The 21,667-nt window shown below is 43.2% G+C and overlaps 2 protein-coding genes across 2 annotated transcripts in view; one reads left to right on the top strand and one right to left on the bottom strand.

The window, feature by feature from the left end:
- Nucleotides 1–9,172, bottom strand: part of LOC139370708 (dynein, light chain, roadblock-type 1) — a 31,705-nt gene extending 22,533 nt beyond the window's left edge. Inside the window, exons 1-2 of the mRNA XM_071110357.1 lie at nt 8,920–9,172; nt 8,679–8,724 (exon numbers count right to left, since the gene is read on the bottom strand). Coding sequence (XP_070966458.1) covers nt 8,679–8,724; nt 8,920–8,996 — 123 coding nt within the window. The 5' untranslated portion in view covers nt 8,997–9,172. The remainder of the gene's footprint in view (nt 1–8,678; nt 8,725–8,919) is intronic.
- Nucleotides 9,173–12,531: 3,359 nt separating this feature from the next.
- Nucleotides 12,532–21,667, top strand: part of LOC139370705 (CMP-N-acetylneuraminate-beta-galactosamide-alpha-2,3-sialyltransferase 2-like) — a 67,679-nt gene continuing 58,543 nt past the window's right edge. Inside the window, exon 1 of the mRNA XM_071110346.1 lies at nt 12,532–13,095. The gene's annotated coding sequence lies outside the window, so the exon portion shown is untranslated. The remainder of the gene's footprint in view (nt 13,096–21,667) is intronic.

Raw genomic sequence — 21,667 nt, 5'->3', positions numbered from 1 at the left:
TATCTCGGACCTGCCTGGTGTGTTCCTTGTTCTTCATGATGCTCTCTAACGGACCTCTGAGACTATCACAGTGCAGGTGCATTTATACGGAGACTTGATTACACACAGGTGGATTGTATTTATCATCATTAGTCATTTGGGTCAACATTGGATCATTCAGAGATCCTCACTGAACTTCTGGAGAGAGTTTGCGCCACTGAAAGTAAAGGGGCTGAATAATTTTGCACGGACAATTTTTCAGTTTTTGGTTTGTTAAAAAAGTTTGAAATATCCAATAAATGTCGTTCCACTTCATGATTGTGTCCCACTTGTTGTTGATTCTTCACAAAAAAATACAGTTTTATATCTTTATGTTTGAAGCCTGAAATGTGGCAAAAGGTCGCAAAGTTCAAGGGGGCCGAATAATTTCGCAAGGCACTGTATGTAGACGAGTGAAAGTGAGAAAGAAATTAAATGGAAAGTTAAATATAATGTTAAAATGGAATGTACCATTTATTTATTTATTTTTACTTTTAGGACTGATTCATGTTTTGCATAGTGAAAACTAAGAATGTTTATTTCATTTTCCAGTAGAGGATGGGGTGTCACCTGCCAAGTATTCTGATGAGTTGATCAATGATTCTGTATCTCTACCTTTGAAATACTTCCTGGGGATGGTGCCATTGGAGAGCAGATAGTGACATTCTGCAGTTCTATAAAGTATAAAGGTACCTGGATCCGGCTGTTAAGGGAGCTCCCGATTAAGTACAGCCTGGCCGTTTGTTAGTTTTTGCCCCTATGTTTTACCACACACACACACACAACCCAACCATTAGGAATATTTGTTAATAATGTTAATACGGTGCCTGATTCATTGGGTGTGGTTTACTATTATTTGGGGGGGGGTTAGTATGTTCTTCACGGGTGAGAAAGGATGCACCTTGAAGGGCACACAAATTAAATGTTCTGAAGTACAATATCTATTGTCAGAATTTTGGGTGCATACCGTGCATGTCAGTTCTCCTGATGAAAAAGGTACTGAAAAACAATGTAAACCTGTTACAGAAAATCTTTTTAATGTTTTAAAACAATGAGTCTGAAGCAAAGGGAAAGAAGTATTGTTGTTTTTGTATGTTTTTGTTTGTTTGTATTTTTACCCTTTATAATTGATCAATAGTTCTACGGGCAAGAAGGAGACAGCGCTGCCCCTGAATTGTTAAGAAAGTACAACAGAAGGGGCGGGTAAGCTACTGACACAAAACAAGCGCATGAGTGATGTGATAGAAACCTGTCTCTAGTCTATTCCTTAAATCCCCGTATGGGTTACAATAATGTCCTTATGAATTTATCAGGGGTTGTAAATTCTAATTTTGTTTGTTATTGTGATTGGGGTTTTATTTTAAATTTGTCATTTTATTAGATTTTTCCTTCCGAAGAAATATTGAGTTACACTGCCAAGGGGGAGATGTAAGGGAGTGGTAGAGAAAAACGACTCCTACACATTCCTGTGCCCTCATTCATATTTTGTGGAGAGGTGTCATATGATTTCACACTGGAAATGTCATCCTGCAGGTGGTTTCTGAAACAAATTAACTTTTTTTTTGTAGGAATCTCTTGAGCTCCGTGGTTAGGGAGGGTTTCCTCCCAAGATTGAGAGAGAAGGCATCGTTGTGTACTCCAGCCGATAACAAGCTACTATGGATTAGTGACTACTGGTTGATTACTGTAACCAATTATTGCAAGTTCATACTCTGTTGGATACATATGGGTAGGGTTTTACTGAGGAAGGTACAACCTTTGAACGATTAGCTACCAGTAATGTTGGGTTATCTTGGACGCATGTATCACAGTGTGAGTCATCTGTCCAAAGGAGGAATGGTCAGTACAAGTAAAAAATGTACTATCTCAGCATAAGGTGTGCACAATGTTTAATTGCCAACAACATAATGTAGCAAAACAAATAACCATTTACTTGTCTCGACTACCAGTCCCGTGGGGACCATTTGTAAATATTCCGATTGATTTTGTACGTACAGTATGTCTCCTACGTGCCAGAAAAGGAAATACATGTTAGTTGTAGTAGACACCTATTCTAAATGGGTGGAAGCGTTTCCCTCTAGCAATGAGGAAGCAAAGAACTCGGGAATTGTTCAAAGTGAAGTGGGTTTATGCTCTTCCCCTCGTGCTGTGGTCTATGCGATCCACACCAAGGGAAAAGACTGGACTAAACCCCCACGAGATTCTCATTGGCAGACCTATGAGAACGACTGCATCTCCACTTCCCTCACACATTGAGTTACACTGGGTGGATGAGAACATTATGAAATACTGCAAAGCACTAACTGACTGTATTCGAGCTGTCCACTCACAGGTATTAGCAGCCCAGACCCCTCCAGGAGACCAGCCACACCATTCCTTGGAACCTGGTGATTGGGTCTTGATCAAGCAGCATGTTCGAGACAGGGCCTTGGATCCCAGGTGGTAGGGATTGTTACAGATCCTGCTGACCACCCAGACTGCAGTGAAGTGCCAAAATGATTGGATCAATTCCTCCCAATGCAAGAGAGTCCCAGAGCCGTAGGAACCAGAGACGACTGCTGCTGGAAAGTGGCAAAGGCACTGCAGTAATTTTGGGCCTGGAATCATGCCTGCCCCTGTTTATATTACTAGTGTCCAGCGAAGCAGGGCCGGGCCGGGAGGGGCTGGAACTGTAGTCTTAGCCACTCCGCCGGGAAATCGTGTGCTCCCCAGGGAAGGGAGCTCAGAAGAAGGCGATTATGTACCCATCCCCACAGCTACACATTAATTTAGTGACTCCCTTAGCCCAACCCCAATTGCAAAACCTTTCCCAACCTCATCCCACACTTACACTGATACTCCTTTTTCTCCACCCATCCAAAACAGTTCACAAGAGAGACAGAGCAAGCACCGCAGAAGAAGAGACATGGATGTCCCTTTCTTTAAAATAATCTGTAAATCAGTCATCCTGTTGGGCATGAACACACATTAATTTCACTACAAAAGGCGGAATATCTTTAAGTGTTGTATCTTTTGTCAACGTAGATTATTTGGATGTTCCTAAATGCTCCATAAATGCTTATGGTGTAGAAAGAGTTTTTCCAAGTGATTGTGCCCTTTGTCAAATGAATGATTGTCCCCTTTGCAAAGGTAAACTCTGTACTACCTTATATCCTTGTTTATTATTTTCATTGTTAGTAATGCAAGATTCTGAAGCCTCTCTGTTTAGGCACTAAGAACATAACTTTTCTCTTTGATTGATTTGTATTTGTATTTATATTTATTATGGATCCCCAGTAGCTGCCAAGGCAGCAGCTACTCTTCCTGGGATCCGGCAAAATTAAGGCAGTTACACAATTTAAAAAAATATTACAATACATTCATTACAGAATTCATAACACACTAAGTGTGTGCCCTCAAGCCTATACTCCACTACAACATATCTACAACGCAAAATTAATGTGTATGTGTGTGCATAGTGCGTATGTTATTGTGGGTGTTTATATGCATGTGGCTGTGCCTATGTTTATGTTACTTCACAGTCCCCGCTGTTCCAGAAGGTGTACTTTTACCTGCTTTTTAAATCTGATTCTACTGCTTGCATCAGTTACCTGATTTGGAATAGAGTTCCATGTAGTCATGGCTCTATGTAGTACTGTGCGCCTCCCATAGTCTGTTCAGGACTTGGGGACTGTAAAGAGAACCTCCTGTGGCATGTCTTGTGGGGTATGCGTGGGTGTCTGAGATGTGTGCTAGTCGTTTGAACAGAGAGCTCGGTGCTTTCATCATGTCAATACCTCTCACAAATACAAGTAGTGATGAAGTCAGTCTCTCCTCTACTTTGAGCCAGGAGAGATTGACATGCATATTATTCATGTTTGCTCTCTGTGTACATCCAAGGGCCAGCCGTGCTGCCCTGTTCTGAGCCAATTGCAATTTTCCTAAGTCCCTCTTTGTGGCAACTGACCACAAGACTGAACAGTAGTCCAGGTGCGACAAAACTCGAGCCTGTAGGACCTGCCTTGTTGATAGTGTTGTTAAGAAGGTAGACTAGTGCTTTATTATTGATAGTCTTCTCCCCATCTTAGCTACTGTTGTATCAATATGCTTTGACCAGTGACAGTTTACAATTCAGGGTAACTCCTAGCAGTTTAGTATCAACTTGTCAATTTCCACATTATTTATTGCAAGATTTAGTTGAGGTTTAGGATTTAGTGAACCATTTGTCCCAAATACAATGCTTTCAGTTTTTGAAATATTTAGGACCAACTTATTCCTTGCTACGCATTCCGAAACTAACTGCAGCTCTTTGTTAACTTAACAAAGAGCTGCAGTTATTTCAGTTAGTAAATATTGAAAAAAGTAAGGGGGCTAGACAGATGCCCTGGGGAATTCCTGGTTCTACCTGGATTTTGTTGGAGAGGCAGGTAACTATTTTTCCACAATATAGCAAGGGGTGTAAAGCCATAACACATACGTTTTTCCAGCAGCAGACTATGATCGATAATGTCAAAAACTGCACTAAAGTCTAACAAAGCATCCTTTTATCATCAATTTCTCTCAGCCAATCATCAGTCATTTGAATGTCCTTCCCTATAAGCGTTCTGAAAGTCCATTGTCAATTTGTTTACTGTAAAATAGCCTTGTATCTGGTCAAACAATTTTTTCCAAAACTTTACTAAGGGTTGGTAAGAGGTTGATTGGTTGGCTATTCTTAGGTAGCGGAATGACTAGTAGGCTAAAATTGAAGATATGGCAAATAGGAGTGGCAATATTGTCTGCTATTATCCTCAGTAATTTTCCATCCAAGTTGTCATATCCTACTGTCGTGTCATTGTTGATAGACAACAATACTTTTCTCACCTCTTCCACACTCACTTTACACAATTCAAAATTACAATTCTTGTCTGTCATAATTTGATCAGATATACTTGGATGTGTAGTGTCAGTGTTTGTTGCTGGCATGTCATGCCTAAGTTTGCTAATCTTGCCAATTAAAAAAGTAGTTGGCAATATCAGTCGGTTTGGTAATGAATGAGTCATCAGAATCAATGAAAGATGGAGTTGAGTTTGCCTTTTCTCCCAAAATGTAATTGAAGGTGCTCCAAAGCGTTTTACTATCATTCTTTATGTAATTTGTTTCATAGTATAGTTTCTTCTTTTTATTCAGTTTAGTCATATGATTTCTCAGTTTGCAGTACGTTTGCCAATCGGTTGTGCAGCCAGACTTATTTGCCATTCATTTGCCTCATCCCTCTCAACCATACAATTTTCAATTCCTCATCAATCCACTGGGATTTATCAGTTTTTACAGTAATTTTCTTAATGGTTGCATACTTATTAGTAACTGCCTGCTATATTGTGATCACGACATCCGATGGATTTGGATACTGCTTTCAAGCACATTTCTTCAGCATTAGTAAAGATGTGATCAATACATGTTGATGATTTCATTCCTGTGCTGTTTGTAACTACCCTGGTAGTTTGACTGATAACCTGAACCAGTTTGCAGGCACTGGTTACAGTTTGAAGCTTTTTCTTGAAAGGGCAGCTTGATGAATGCCAATGAATATTTAAATCTCCCAGAAAATATACATCTCAGTTGATATCACATACATTATCAAGCATTTCACACATGTTATCCAGATACTGACTGTTAGCACTTGGTGGTCTATAGCAGCTTCCCACAAGAATGGGCTTTAGATGAGGCAGATGAACCTGTAGCCATATTACTTCAACAGTATTTAACATTAGATTGTCTCTAAGCTTTACAGCAATGTGGTTCTGAATATAAACAACATTGCTGGTGTAGTTGTGCTTATGGAAGTCTCCATGGCACAAAAGGGGAAATTAAGATGAATGACAATTGTGTTAGACAACTGTACTGTGTGCTTTAAAGCTATTGTCCAAGTTAAAAGGGAGTATGAAACGAGGCAATCCCACATGTGTTATACATTGAAGGGGGGGGGGGGGGGGGGGGGGGGTCTTCCAGTACATAGTAGTTAAGCTTACCAAGAAAAATCAGTTAGAGAGGAGTGTGCTGATCTGATGTGCCTTGCCTATATAAGCTAAAATGTATTTGTGTCTAAGAGAGTCCAATGTTGGCTGCGTCCAGAAAAGTTCTCCCCTGCGCAGGTCACTATTGAATAAAGTCATATTACTTCAACAATATTTCACATGAGATCCTCTCGAAGATTTACTGGAATACGTGTCACGCCCTGACCTTAGTTTTCTTAGTTTTCTTTATTATTTTGGTTAGGCCAGGGTGTGACGAGGGTGGTTTGTTAAGTTTTTGTATTGTCTAGGGTTTTTTGTGTGTCTAGGAGTTTTGGTAGTCTAGGTGTTTATATGTCTATGGTTTCCTAGACTGGTTCTCAATCAGAGGCAGCCATTTATCGTTGTCTCTGATTGGGGACTATATTTAGGTAGCTATATGTCTTGGGTAGTTTGTGTGTTGTTATTCTATGTTTAGTTGCCTGTTTGCACTAGTCATATAGCGTCACGTTTTTTGTTTTTTTTTTGTATAGTTTTGGTCAGTGTTCGTTCTTTCATTAAAATAGTTATGTACGCTTACCACGCTGCGCCTTGGTCTCCTCCATACAACGAATGTGACAATATGGCTCTGAATATACACCGCAACACCACCTCCTTTGGTATTTCTGTCTCTTCTCTAGATGTTATAACCATATTGATACCACTATATCATCAAAGGAATTATCTAAGTGAGTTTCAGAGAGCAGTATATGAATGTCGATTTCATGAACCTTGTTTCTTGGGCTACATATGTTAGTGTGGGCAATTTTTTTTGCACTTTTCTGGGATGCTTGATTGTTTTGATTGTTTTACTGAGAGGCTTATCAGAAATAGACATGACAGTGATATTTATGTTTGAGCTGATATTGCCAGGTGAGCTGCACACAGCAAACTTCCTACCAGGACACTGCCTCAGTGCTAACAGTATACAGTGCCTTGCGAAAGTATTCGGCCCCCTTGAACTTTGCGACCTTTTGCCACATTTCAGGCTTCAAACATAAAGATATAAAACTGTATTTTTTTTGTGAAGAATCAACAACAAGTGGGACGCAATCGTGAAGTGGAACGACATTTATTGGATATTTCAAACTTTTTTAACAAATCAAAAACTGAAAAATTGGGCGTGCTAAATTATTCAGCCCCTTTACTTTCAGTGCAGCAAACTCTCTCCAGAAGTTCAGTGAGGATCTCTGAATGATCCAATGTTGACCTAAATGACTAATGATGATAAATACAATCCACCTGTGTGTAATCAAGTCTCCGTATAAATGCACCTGCACTGTGATAGTCTCAGAGGTCCGTTAAAAGCGCAGAGAGCATCATGAAGAACAAGGAACACACCAGGCAGGTCCGAGATACTGTTGTGAAGAAGTTTAAAGCCGGATTTGGATACAAAAAATATTTCCCAAGCTTTAAACATCCCAAGGAGCACTGTGCAAGCGATAATATTGAAATGGAAGGAGTATCAGACCACTGCAAATCTACCAAGACCTGGCCGTCCCTCTAAACTTTCAGCTCATACAAGGAGAAGACTGATCAGAGATGCAGCCAAGAGGCCCATGATCACTCTGGATGAACTGCAGAGATCTACAGCTGAGGTGGGAGACTCTGTCCATAGGACAACAATCAGAGTCGTATATTGCACAAATCTGGCCTTTATGGAAGAGTGGCAAGAAGAAAGCCATGTCTTAAAGATATCCATAAAAAGTGTCATTTAAAGTTTGCCACAAGCCACCTGGGAGACACACCAAACATGTGGAAGAAGGTGCTCTGGTCAGATGAAACCAAAATTGAACTTTTTGGCAACAATGCAAAACGGTATGTTTGGCGTAAAAGCAACACAGCTCATCACTCTGAACACACCATCCCCACTGTCAAACATGGTGGTGGCAGCATCATGGTTTGGGCCTGCTTTTCTTCAGCAGGGACAGGGAAGATGGTTAAAATTGATGGGAAGATGGATGGAGCCAAATACAGGACCATTCTGGAAGAAAACCTGATGGAGTCTGCAAAAGACCTGAGACTGGGACGGAGATTTGTCTTCCAACAAGACAATGATCCAAAACATAAAGCAAAATCTACAATGGAATGGTTCAAAAATAAACATATCCAGGTGTTAGAATGGCCAAGTCAAAGTCCAGACCTGAATCCAATCGAGAATCTGTGGAAAGAACTGAAAACTGCTGTTCACAAATGCTCTCCATCCAACCTCACTGAGCTCGAGCTGTTTTGCAAGGAGGAATGGGAAAAAATGTCAGTCTCTCGATGTGCAAAACTGATAGAGACATACCCCAAGCGACTTACAGCTGTAATCGCAGCAAAAGGTGGCGCTACAAAGTATTAACTTAAGGGGGCTGAATAATTTTGCACGCCCAATTTTTCAGTTTTTGATTTGTTAAAAAAGTTTGAAATATCCAATAAATGTCGTTCCACTTCATGATTGTGTCCAACTTGTTCTTGATTCTTCACAAAAAAATACAGTTTTATATCTTTATGTTTGAAGCCTGAAATGTGGCAAAAGGTCGCATTGTTCAAGGGGGCCGAATACTTTCGCAAGGCACTGTAACTCTGGTTCATATACACACTAGCTATAGGATCGACAGAGGCATTCAGGGACTTAGAGAGGGACCTAAAATTAGGTTACTTACATTATGACTTCCAACACTCCGGGGACAATGTACATTTGCTGCAGCACTATGACAACTCAACGACACAATGGTAGGGATTATCTGAGAGGGCTTGAGTCATTGTCTCAACACAGCCTTGAAATGCATGGGCAGAGTCTAGTAGCCAAGATGATCTGGATAGACTCCGCCATACCTGTAGAGCATCTTCTTCGACTTAGAAGCCACTGGAGAGGGAGACAGAACAGAGGATGAAGGCGCCGGCACTTCTGGATCCAGGGCGGCGAAGCTGTTTGAAGTCTGTGTCCGGTCCGGGCTTCCCATTGCCAAGGGGGCCTCCATTGCCAGATGCCACTGCTTTCAACTTCCACGGTGAGTGACATATCTCCATGGCTGGTTGATAGGATCAAGAACAAGAACGTCCAGAGGCAGCTTAATTACTTCATTCTCCAAGGAAGAGAGAGAAATCATTGGGTATGGATCCAACACTTGGCGGCGACACTTCCACCAAGCCAGAGTGGCGCCCAGCTACTGGAATAGAGGAGAAAGAAAAAGTAGGTGGGTGTGGATTCCCCAGTAAATTGTGTAAATTCACTACATGTTTGCTAAGAGTAGCCACTTTGCCCCTGTAGTCCTCTGCAAGCAAACAGTTGCTACATTGAAAGTCCGGGCGGTCCACATAGGGCAAAATAAACACAGCTCCTGGAGCGTTGAAAACGTTCAATAGTGACCTCCACTTGAGACTGCTGGCCAGCTAGGCTAGCTAGGCTAGCTGGGCTTCCGTGTCTCTCTCCTTACAGGGAATTCTCAACTAAGTGAACAAAAAGAGCACACAGAAATGGCTAAATCTGAAAAGCAGAAACATAACCTACGGTTCAAAAGTTTGGGGTCACTTAGAAATTTGTGGATTTGAAAGAAAATAACAATTTTTGTCTATTACAATAACATCAAATTGATCAGAAATACAGTGTAGACATTGTTAATGTGGTAAATGACTATTGTAGCTGGAAACGGCAGATTTTTTATGGAATATCTACATAGGCGTACAGAGGCCCATTATCAGCAACCATCACTCCTGTGTTCCAATGGCACGTTGTGTTAGCTAATCCAAGTTTATCATTTTAAAAGGTGAATTGATCATTAGAAAACCCTTTTGCAATTACTGTATGTTAGCACAGCTGGAAACTGTTGTCCTGATTAAAGAAGCAATAAAACTGGCCTTCTTTAGACTAGTTGAGTATCTGGAGCATCAGCATTTGTGAGTTCGATTACAGACTCAGACTCTTCTGAAAGTCTATTCTTGTTCTGAGAAATGAAGGCTTTTTGGTCTTGCGGGTTCCCGGGTCAGATAGAAGTGTGGCTGCTCTCAGACGATCCTGCAGGTCCTGGGCTGGTGTGGTTACACGTGGTCTATGGTTGTGAGACTTGTTGGACGTACTGCCAAATTTTCTAAAATGACGTTGGAGGCGGCTTATGGTAGAGAAATTAACATTCAATTCTCTAGCAACAGCTCTTGTGGACATTCCTGCAGTCAGCATGCAAATTGCACGCTCTCTCAACTTGAGACATCCGTGGCATTGTGTTGTGTGACACAAGTGTAATTTTAGAGTGGCTTTTTATTGTCCCCAGCACAAAGTGCACCTGTGTAATGATCATGCCGTTTAATCAGCGTCTTGATTTGCCACACCTATCAGGTGGATGGATTATCTTGGCAAAAGAGACATACTCACTAACAGGGATGTAAACAAATTTGAGCCACAATTTGAGAAAAATAAGCTTTGAACATTTCTGGGATCTTTTGTTTCAGCTCATAATGCATTCGATTTTGTTCAGTGTAGAAATACACTGAGGTTTTGGTCCAGGTGCTATTTCTTGCTCCGGTGAAAAATTCTAAATCTCAAATATATTTTCAACCATTTCTGTTACGGTGAAGCTGGTATTTTGATTGTAATGTGATGAATATTGCTAGGTCTTATTTGGATTTTTCAAATAACTCAGTATCAAACTTTTTTTGCGGCAATTCAATTCAAAAGTGTCTGTGTGACTAAGTTACCCAACACGGAAAATGGACAATGATTATCATTATTTTGATATTAAATGTCACTGCATCATTGTCAATCAAAATGTGTGGTCTCCACATAACATTGATAGCCCACTGAACCTTAGCCTAAGTCGGGGGTAGGCAACCCTGTTTCTGGAGTGCAGCGGGTACTGCAGGAATTTGTTGAATCTTCTCACCCCACCTGACCAACTGAGCTAATTGATCAGTTCAGTGATTACCTAAATTCACCACACATGGTCTTCCAGGTCGGTTAAAGTGCCTGCTGCACTCCAATGGTTGCCTTGTCCTGGAGGCCAAGATCAAGCAAAGCAGTGCGACACAAACAACAACACAGAGTCAATAATACAATATAAAATGCCTATATACAGTGTATGCAAATGAGGTAGTATAAGGGAGGTAAGGAAATAAATAGGCCATAGTGGTGAAATAATTACAATATAGCAATTAAACACTGGAGTGATAGATGTGCAGAAGATGAGTGTGCAAGTAGAGATACTGGGGTGCAAAGGAGCAAAATAAATCAAATAAATAACAGTATGGGGATGAGGTAGTTGGATGGGTTATTTACAGATGGGCTATGTACAGGTGCAGTGATCTGTGAGCTGCTCTGACAGCTGGTGCTTAAAGCTAGTAAGGGAGATATGAGTCTCCAGCTTCAGTGATTTTTGCAGTTCGTTCCAGTCATTGGCAGCAGAGAACTGGAAGGAAAGGAATTGGCCGAAGGAGGAATTGGCTTTGGGGGGGTGACCAGTGAAATATACCTGCTGGAACGTGTGCTACGGATGGGTGCTGCTATGGTGACCAGTGAGCTGAGATAAGGCGGGGCTTTAACTAGCAAAGACTTATAGATGACCTGGAGCCAGTGGGTTTGGTGATGAATATGAAGCGAGGGCCAGCCAACGAGAGCATACAGGTCGCAGTGGTGGGTAGTATATGGGGCTTTGGTGACAAAACGGATGGCACTGTGATAGACTACATCCAATATGCTGAGTAGAGTGTTGGAGGCTATTTTGTAAATGACATCACCAAAGTCTAGGATGGTCAGTTTTACGAGGGTATGTTTGGCAGTATGAGTGAATGATGCTTGGTTGTGAAAAAGGAAGCCGATTCTACATTTAATTTTGGATTGGAGATGCTTAATGTGAGTCTGGAAGGAGAGTTTACGTCTAACCAGACACCTAGGTATTTGTAGTTGTCCACATATTCTAAGTCAGAACCGTCCAGAGTAGTGATGCTGGACAGGTGGGCAGGTGTGGGCAGCGATCGGTTGAAGAGCATGCATTTAGTTTCTTGAATTTAAGCGCAGTTGGAGGACACGGAAGGAGAGTTGTATGGCATGGAAGCTCGTCTGGAGGTTGGTTAACACAGTGTCCAAAGAATGGCCAGAAATATACAGAATGGTGTCGTCTGCATAGAGGTGGATCAGAGAATCACCAGCAGCAAGAGCGACGACATTGATGTACACAGAGAAGAGATTCGGCCCGAGGATTGAACCCTGTGGCACCCCCATAGACTGCCAGAAGTCCGGACAACAGGCCCTCCGATTTGACACACTGAACTCTATCTGAGAAGTAGTTGGTGAAGGTTGATGAATACTGCTGCACAGTATTGTCTCTCATCGCTGGCGGTTATGATACCGTTTAAGACCTTGAGCGTGGCTGAGGTGCACCCATGGCCAGCTCGGAAACCAGATTACATAGCGGAGAATGCGATGGTGCTTTAAAATTGTGCTTTATTTGTTTTCAGAGAACAAAGTCTGTTAGCGAAATGGCAGGGGTCCAATATTATTTGGAGGGGAATGAGGCGGCTGACTTTGGACTTTGTATCATAGCACCGGAGAAGATGGCTGACGTTTTACATGCTCCTAACCAAATGTGTTTTTTAGTTTGTTTTTTGGGGTTGTTTGAAACATTTTAATTTTTTTTTACATATTCTGTACATAATGTTGCTGCTAACGTCTCTTATGACTAAAAATAACTTCTGGACATCAGAACAGCTATTATTCACCACGGACTGGCAGAAGCTTTTTTTTTCTTTAACGAGTCAGATGAGCCTGACGTGAAGAACATACTGCTTTCCTGGGAACAGGCCCAAATCCCTGTCATTTGTGTTAAGATAAGACACAGAAAAAGAGGACGGAGGTCAGGATACCTTCTGAGAATTCATAGGCGATCTAATAAACCACCACTGCCTTCCGTTCTACTAGCTAACATGCAATCATTGGAAAATAAAATCGATGACCTACGAGGAAGATTAAACTACCAACGGGACATTAAAAACGGTAATATCTTAGCCACGGAGTCGTGGCTGAACGACGACATTATCAACATACAGCTGGCTGGTTTACGCTATATTGGCAGGATAGAAGATAGGCATCGGGTAAGACAAGGGGGGCAAGGGGGGGGGCAGACTATGAATATTTGTTTTGCTCGTCTGTGTTGTAACTTTAATGTGTTACAGAGTTAATGTTTGAGTTTATTCTTTGAACTGTATCTAAAGATATTTCTTTAGATTTATTTGCATATGTAATTGTATTGGGTTGTGTTGAATTACGCTTTTTGACTGCAAGTCCCAGAATGCCTTGCGAGAGGAATGAGTGATACCGCGCCAATTATGTGCAGGTGCGGATGATTGTGGCTGACTTTCCAACAGCATCTTACCTGCATTGCTCTGTACCAAAACAATTGTTGTTAAATGTAACGTAAACAAGTATTCTTACTAAAATAAGCTTTCGTATCAAACCCGACGTCCCGAGTCATTACTAAGAAGTTAGTTAATCTAAAAATTTGGTGCCGAAACCCGGGATATGAGCTGCGACGAAGAAGTGGCTGAAATGGCTGAGGAGGAACGTCGGCATGAAGCAGAAAGAATGAGACGAAAGCGGGGTACCATTCGAGGCGCAACAACGCGGATTTTGAATCAGATTGACGTGGAAATATCCCAGTCAAATCCGGATACCGATCACTTGAGTACATTGTTGGAATTGCTATCCGCTAAGGAGGACAGTTTGTTTGAGCTCGATCTTGGAATTGAACAGTTAACGCCATTGGACGGATTGGAGGCAGAGATTGCATGCACGGAGGATTACAAAGAACGCATTATCATGCTGAAGAGCCGTGCACAAAGAGTGATAACGAAGAAACAGGACGTCAATCCACTACCAGCCCGGGTGAGTGACGCTAACTCAAACATATCACAGAGACAATCAGTAAGGCTACCGAAGTTGAATATTGAGAAATTCTATGGAGATGTCAGTATGTGGCAGGAGTTTTGGAGCCAATATGAGACTGCTATTCACAACAATGATTCACTGTGTAAAAAAGAAAAGTTTACCTATCTGAAAACATATCTCACTGGACCAGCTGCAAAGGCAGTAGCAGGACTGATGTTAACAGACAGTAACTATGATAATGCAATCGCTCTACTTAAGAGCAGATTTGGAAGGAAAGATCTTGTGATTAGTGCTCATATGTCAAAGCTGCTGAATCTCACACCTGTGAAGAAATCCTCTGATCTAAATGCATTGAGGCAGCTATATGATGAATGTGAAATTCAGATTAGGAGCCTGGAATCACTGGGTGTAATGTCAGAAACCTATGGAAGCCTACTATTCCCAATCTTACTGCAGATGATTCCAGAGGACATAGCTCTTGACTATAGTCGTCAGAGGGGAGTAGATGATGAATGGAAAGTGTCTGAGATTATCAGTTTCCTACAGAAAGAGGTTCAGAGCAGGGAGAGAGCGCTACAAATGACAAGATCATACAACCAACAGAAAGAGAGCAAACCATGGAACAAGTCATGCTTCTCCAATGAAATGAAAACAAAAAGACCCAACATGCCCTCTGCTGCAGCACTGCATACAACCAGCCAGAAGGAACAACAAACGTGTCTATTTTGTGACAGTGCAGACCACAAATCAGAAAACTGCACTGACTACAATATTGCTACACGCAAAGAGAAACTAAAGAACATGGGAAGATGCTTTGTATGTTTAGGACAGAGACACATAGCAAAATTCTGTAAAGTCAAAGATGTGTCATGTGCAACATGTGGAAGCAGACATCACATTGCGGTTTGTACCAGTAAGAGGAGGGAGGTGCAACCCCCTACTGTTTCTGTAGATGCTGTTGTTTCCTCAGTTATTCCCCATTCAGTGAAGATGAAACCAGATGGACAGAACACTGTGTTGCTACAAACGGCAAAGGCATGGGTAGAAGGCCCATCGGGCAGGAAGATAGCTCGTTGCTTACTAGATGGAGGCAGTCAGAGAAGCTTCATACATGAAAACCTTGTGAAGGGCTTGAAGCTACCAGTAATCAGACAAGAGGCACTCACTCTTCACACGTTTGGCTCCTCTGCCCCAGCAACATCCCAACGCAACACAGTGAAAGTCATCTTGGAGAATGTCTGGGACAAACAGCAGAGAATAGAGATAGAGGCAATTGAAACCCCACAAGTGTGCACAGCTGTGATGAAGGTTCCTGGTGAACGGATTCAGCATGAGCTCAGTAAAAGGGGACTGCAGCTCGCAGACTTTCCAGGAGATGACAATGATCCTGAACTCTCTGTCCTGATAGGAGCAGACTACTACTGGCAGATAGTATCAGGCAGAGTGGAGCGACTGACGGAGACGCTAGTTGCTTTAGAGAGCACCTTTGGATGGTCGGTGCAGGGACCCGTGTCCATGTCAAGTGTCGCCGAGGCAACTTGCATGTTCATCCCACTTGATGAAGACACACTAGTCTCCAAGCAATTGCATGCATTCTGGGAGCTTGAGTCTCTGGGTATTCTAAGCTAGAAAACACAGAACTCAGAGGAAACCGAGGCTCTACAAAGGTTTGAGGAAACAACCACCTTCAAAGATGGGCGATACCATGTGGAGTTGCCATGGAAACGAGAAATGCCAGAACTCCAAGACAACTATAGAATCGCCAAGAAACGGTTTGAATGTCTGAAGAAAAGGCTGAAGAAGGATGTGACGTTGTACAGCAGATACAATGAAGTAGTAGAAGACTACTTACAACAAGATATGGCAGAGGACGTGCCCAAGGACAACGCATCAAGTGCAGACAACGTAAAATACTACTTACCTCACCATGCAGTACTCCGAGAAGATAAGGTGACAACAAAACTGAGAGTGGTGTTTGATGCCTCGTCCCATGAAGATGGCTGTCCATCTCTCAATGACTGTCTACTCACAGGACCGAACCTGAATCCGGATCTGCTCAGCGTTCTGATAAAGTTCAGACTACATGAGATCGCATTCATGGCAGACATCAAGAAAGCTTTCCTGCAGATATCCCTAGCAGAGAGAGACAGAGACGCCGTGAGATTTCTATGGCTCACTGGCCCACCAAGGGGAGAAAATGAAGAGGAGCTGCGTGTGCTGAGGATGAAAAGAGTGGTATTTGGAGCTTCCCCAAGTCCATTTTTGCTGGCAGCTACAATCAGGAAGCACCTGAAACAATATGAAACAGAACAACCAGAAGTTGTAGAGATACTGAGAGAGTCACTCTACGTAGATGACTTCATTGCAAGTTCACGCAATGTTGAAGAGGCTTACCTTGTGACAACAACTGCAAAGCGAATGCTGTCGAATGCAGGCATGGACCTCTGCAAGTGGATGACCAATTCTCCTGAATTGAAAACAAAATGGGAGGAGAGTACGACAACTGACCACCCATTGACGCTAGAAACACAAGGATTAGCGCTGAAGGTTTTAGGTTTAGTATGGAGGCCGGAAACGGATGACTTTGTGTTTGACCTCAGGCCGTTACTGAGCATTCTAAGGCAAAAGGAAAACACAAAGAGAAGTGTTCTGCAGTCGTCTGCACGTATCTTCGACCCTCTTGGTTTCTTAACTCCCTTCACCATCAGGATCAAGTGCATGTTCCAGGAAATGTGGGAGAGGGGACTCAGCTGGGACGAAGAATTACCACCTGATCTGACACGAGAATGGCAACAGTGGTGTTCAGAACTACCCCAGTTACACCAGCTCACCATACCAAGGTGGTACAGAACAGACATGCGGCCACAGAATAACCACACCCTGAAACTACACGTGTTCTGTGATGCAAGTGAAAGGGCTTACAGTGCAGTAGCTTACTTGCAAGGTGAGTCACAAGACAGGGAAACAACAAGTCTAGTCGCATCCAAGTCCAGGGTAGCCCCACTTAAGAAAATGACGCTGCCACGCCTGGAGCTCATGGGAGCTGTGATTGGAGCGAGACTAGCAAACAACTTGATGACCACACTGAAAATGGAAGAAAAACAGATTAACATGTGGACAGACTCGATGATCGTGCTGCATTGGATTTGCAGCTCAGCTCAGAAATGGAAACAGTTTGTTGCGAACAGAGTGACGGAGATCCAGTCCTTGACCAATCCAGAGTCATGGTCACATATTGAAGGGACAACTAATCCAGCTGACCTCCCTACAAGAGGACAAACTGTTAGAAACTTGACACAGAGCGAGCTATGGTGGAATGGACCCAGAATTCTGACATCACCCAATCAGTCCGACGAGACTGATGATAACAAGGTTCCGGATGAGGTGAATATAGAACTCAAGTCCAGTTGCCAGGCTACTGTACAACTCGCAGCAAACAGCACAGACAGCACTGAACCTGTGTTGGAGCTTGAAAGGTACAGCAAACTGAAAAGAGTGTTCAGAGTCACCGCCTGGATAAAGAGATTCATAGCCAATGCCCGTACAACCATAAAGATGCAAGGTGAACTGACTGCTGACGAACTGTTCGATGCAGAAAAGTACTGGATTAAGGTAACACAACAACAGAGTTTCGGACAGGAGATCAAACTACTGAAGGCAGGAAAAAGCCTAAACAATGACTGTAAAATCAGAGAACTGAAACCTTTCCTGGACGAACACGAACTGCTCAGTGTAGGAGGAAGACTGCAACAGTCCAACTTCACATTCAGAGAGCAGCACCCATGGGTTCTGCCCAATAAGTCCAGAAACTCAGAAATGCTGATACAGTACCAACATGAGAAGGTGATGCATTCTGGAGCAAGAGACACTCTAGTACAAATCAGAGAGCGATACTGGATCTTGAGTGCTAGGCAGCTAGTCAAGAGCACAGTGGCAAGATGTATAGTGTGCAAGAGATTCAAGGCAAGGGCCGGACAGCAGGTCACTGCGCCTTTACCAAAAGACAGAATAACTGAATCCCCACCATTCGAAGTCACAGGTGTGGATTTTGCAGGACCGCTCTATGTGAAAGAAAATGGTTCTGTGAAGAAGTCATACATTGCACTGTTCACTTGTGCTGTAACCAGAGCAGTGCATTTGGAACTGGTCTCAGATCAGTCAACAGAGACATTCTTGTTGGCTCTAAAAAGATTCATCTCAAGGAGAGGATAATGCAAGGTAATCTACTCAGGCAATGCAAAAACGTTCAAGAGAGCTGATCAGGACTTGAAAGAGCTGTGGAAGGCAATCGAAGAGCCCCAACTCTTGGCGTTCTTCTCAGAAAGGGGCATCACCTGGAGGTTCATCGCAGAGCGAGCAGCCTGGTGGGGCGGATTCTGGGAAAGACTCGTCAGGTCAGTAAAAACATGCCTGCGAAAGGTTCTTGGGAGAGCTTCACTTAATTTTGAAGAGATATGCACAGTCCTGACAGAGGTTGAAGCTATCCTAAATTCTAGGCCTCTGACCTTCGTGCACAATGAGGTGGATGAACCACAACCCCTGACCCCAGCACACTTCCTGGTGGGTAAAAGACTAACCTCTTTGCCTCCAAAGCCATTTCCAGCTGACACTCAGCACCCAACGTTAAACAAGGGGGAAATGACACGCAGATGGAAGTACAGGCAGAGACTTGTGACCAGTTTCTGAAACAGTTGGCGAAGGGACTACTTGCTGGATCTAAAGTCAGCACACCGCTGTGACACACCACAGCCCACCCCACTGAAAGCGGGTGACGTTGTACTCATTGGAGAAGATAACCTACCCAGACAAACCTGGAAACTAGGAAAGATTGAGGAACTGTTTCCAGGCCGAGATGGCTTAGTTAGATCATGTTCAGTTCGTACTGCTTCAGGGACTTTGTTGAGGAGACCTATTCAGTTGATATACTGCCTAGAGATCTAGATGAACACAATTGTTCATCGGGGGGGAGGATGTTGTAACTTTAATGTGTTACAGAGTTAATGTTTGAGTTTATTCTTTGAACTGTATCTAAAGATATTTCTTTAGATTTATTTGCATATGTAATTGTATTGGGTTGTGTTGAATTACGCTTTTTGACTGCAAGTCCCAGAATGCCTTGCGAGAGGAATGAGTGATAACGCGCCAATTATGTGCAGGTGCGGATGATTGTGGCTGACTTTCCAACAGCATCTTACCTGCATTGCTCTGTACCAAAACAATTGTTGTTAAATGTAACGTAAACAAGTATTCTTACTAAAATAAGCTTTCGTATCAAACCCGACGTCCCGAGTCATTACTAAGAAGTTAGTTAATCTAAAAGTCTGAGGTAGAGTATGTCATGATAAGCTGTAAACCAGACTATCTACCTAGAGTTTTCATCTGTATATTTCATAGCTGTCTACACACCACCACAGACCGATGCTGGCACTAAGACACTCAATGAGCTGTATTGCGCCATAAAAAAAACAGGAAAAGGCTCATCCAGAGGCAGGGATCCTAGAGGCCGGGGACTTTAATGCAGGGAAACTTAAATCCGTTTTACCAAATTTCTATCAGCATGTTAATTAAATGTGCAACCAGAGGGAAAAAAACTCTAGACCACCTTCACTCCACACACAGAGACGTGTACAAAGATCTCCCTCGCCCTCCATTCGGCAAATCTGACCATAATTCTATTCTCCTGATTCCTGCGAACAAGCAAAAACTAAAGCAGGAAGCACCAGATAGATAAAAAAAAGTGGTCAGATAAAGCAGATGCTAAGCCTGTAGCTTAGCTGTTTTGCTAGCACAGACTCCAATATGTTCTGGGATTTTTCCGATGGCATTGAGGAGTACACCACGTCAGTCACTGGCTTCATCAATAAGTGCATCGATGACGTTATCCACACAGTGACCATATGTACATACCCCAACCAGAAGCCATGGATTACAGGTAACATCCGCACTGAGCTAAAGACTAGAGCTGCCGCTTCCAAGGAGCGGGACTCTAACCCGGAAGCTTATAAGAAATCCCGCTATGCCGTCAGACGAACCATCAAACAGACAAAGCATCAATACAGGACTAAGATCTAATCGTACTACACCGGCTCCGACGCTCATCGGATGTTGCAGGGCTTGCAAACCATTACAGACTACAAGGGGAAGCACAGACGAGAGCTGCCCAGTGACACGAGCCTACCAGACGAGCTAAACTACTTCTATGCTCGCTTTGAGGCAAATAACACTGAAACATGCATGAGAGCACCAGCTGTTCCGGACGACTGTGTAATCACGCTCTCCGCAGTCGATGTGCGTAAGACCTTTAAACAGGTCAACATTTACAAGGCCGCAGGGCCAGACGAATTACCAGGATGTGTACTGCGAGCATGCGCTGACCAACTAGCAAGTGTCTTCATTGACATTTTCAACCTATCCCTGTCCAAGTCTGTAATACCAACATGTTTTAAGCAGACCACCATAATCCCTGTGCCCAAGAACACTAACGTAACCTGCCTAAATGACTACAAACCCGTAGCACTCACGTCTGTAGCCAGGAAGTGCTTTGAAAGGCTGGTTGGCTCACATCAACACCATTATCCCAGAAACCCTAGACCCACTCCAATTTGCATACCACCCCAACAGATCTACAGATGATGGAATCTCTATTGCACTCCACACCACCCTTTCCCACCAGGACAAAAGGAACATTATGTGAGTATGTTATTCATTGACTACAGCTCAGCGTTCAACACCATAGGGCCCTCAAAGCTCATCAATAAGCTAAGGACCCTGGGACTAAACACCTCCCTCTGCAACTGTATCCTGGACTTCCTGATAGGCCGCCCCCAGGTGGTAAGGGTAGGCAACAACATCTGCCACGCTGATCTTCAAGATGGGGGCCGTTCAGGGTGCGTGGTTAGTCCCCTTCTGTACTCCCTGTTCACTCACGACTGCGTGGCCAAGCACTACTCCAACACCATCATTAAGTTTGCTGATGACACAACAGCAGTAGACCTGATCACCAACAATGACGAGACAGCCTATAGGGCGGAGGTCAGAGACCTGACCGTGTAGTGCCAGGACAACAACCTCTCCCTCAATGTGATCAAGGCAAAGGAGATGATTGTGTCCACATCACCAACAAACTAACATGGTCCAAGCACACCAAGTCCGTCGTGAAGAGGGCATGACACAACCTATTGCCCCTCAGCAAACTGAAAAGATTTGGCATGGGTCCTCAGATCCTCAAAAGGTTCTACCATCGAGACTGGTTGCATCACTGGTTGCATCACTGCCTGGTATGGCAACTGCTCGGCCTCCGACCGCAAGGCACTACAGAGGGCCTGGGCCTACTGCCCAGTACATCACTGTGGCCAAGCACCTCTATATCAGGCAGTGTCAGACGAAGGCCCTAAAAATTGTCAAAGACTCCAGACACCCTAGTCATAGACTGTTCTCTCTGCTACCACACGACAAGTGGTACCGGAGCGCCAAGTCTAGTTCCAAGAGGCTTCTAAACAGCTTCTAGCCCCAAGCCATAAGACTCCTGAACATCTAATCAAATGGCTTCCCAGACTATTTGCATTGCCCACCCCACCCCCTTTTTTACGCCACTGCTAGTCTCTGTTATTATCTATGCATAGTCACTTTAATAACTCTACCTACATGTACATATTACCTCCATCATAAAGTTATGAGAAAGCACACGTCATCAGACATAATTTCCATCAGTGAGTAACAGCTGTATGCAAATCCAAAGTTAAACACAAAAAACAGGACATGATTTCCCAAAAATGTAAT

Source organism: Oncorhynchus clarkii, chromosome 17, assembly GCF_045791955.1.
Source record: "Oncorhynchus clarkii lewisi isolate Uvic-CL-2024 chromosome 17, UVic_Ocla_1.0, whole genome shotgun sequence".
Taxonomy (NCBI): Eukaryota; Metazoa; Chordata; class Actinopteri; order Salmoniformes; family Salmonidae; genus Oncorhynchus; species Oncorhynchus clarkii.
The sequence above is the reverse complement of the archived record's forward strand: the minus strand, read 5'-3'. Positions and strand labels throughout refer to the sequence as shown.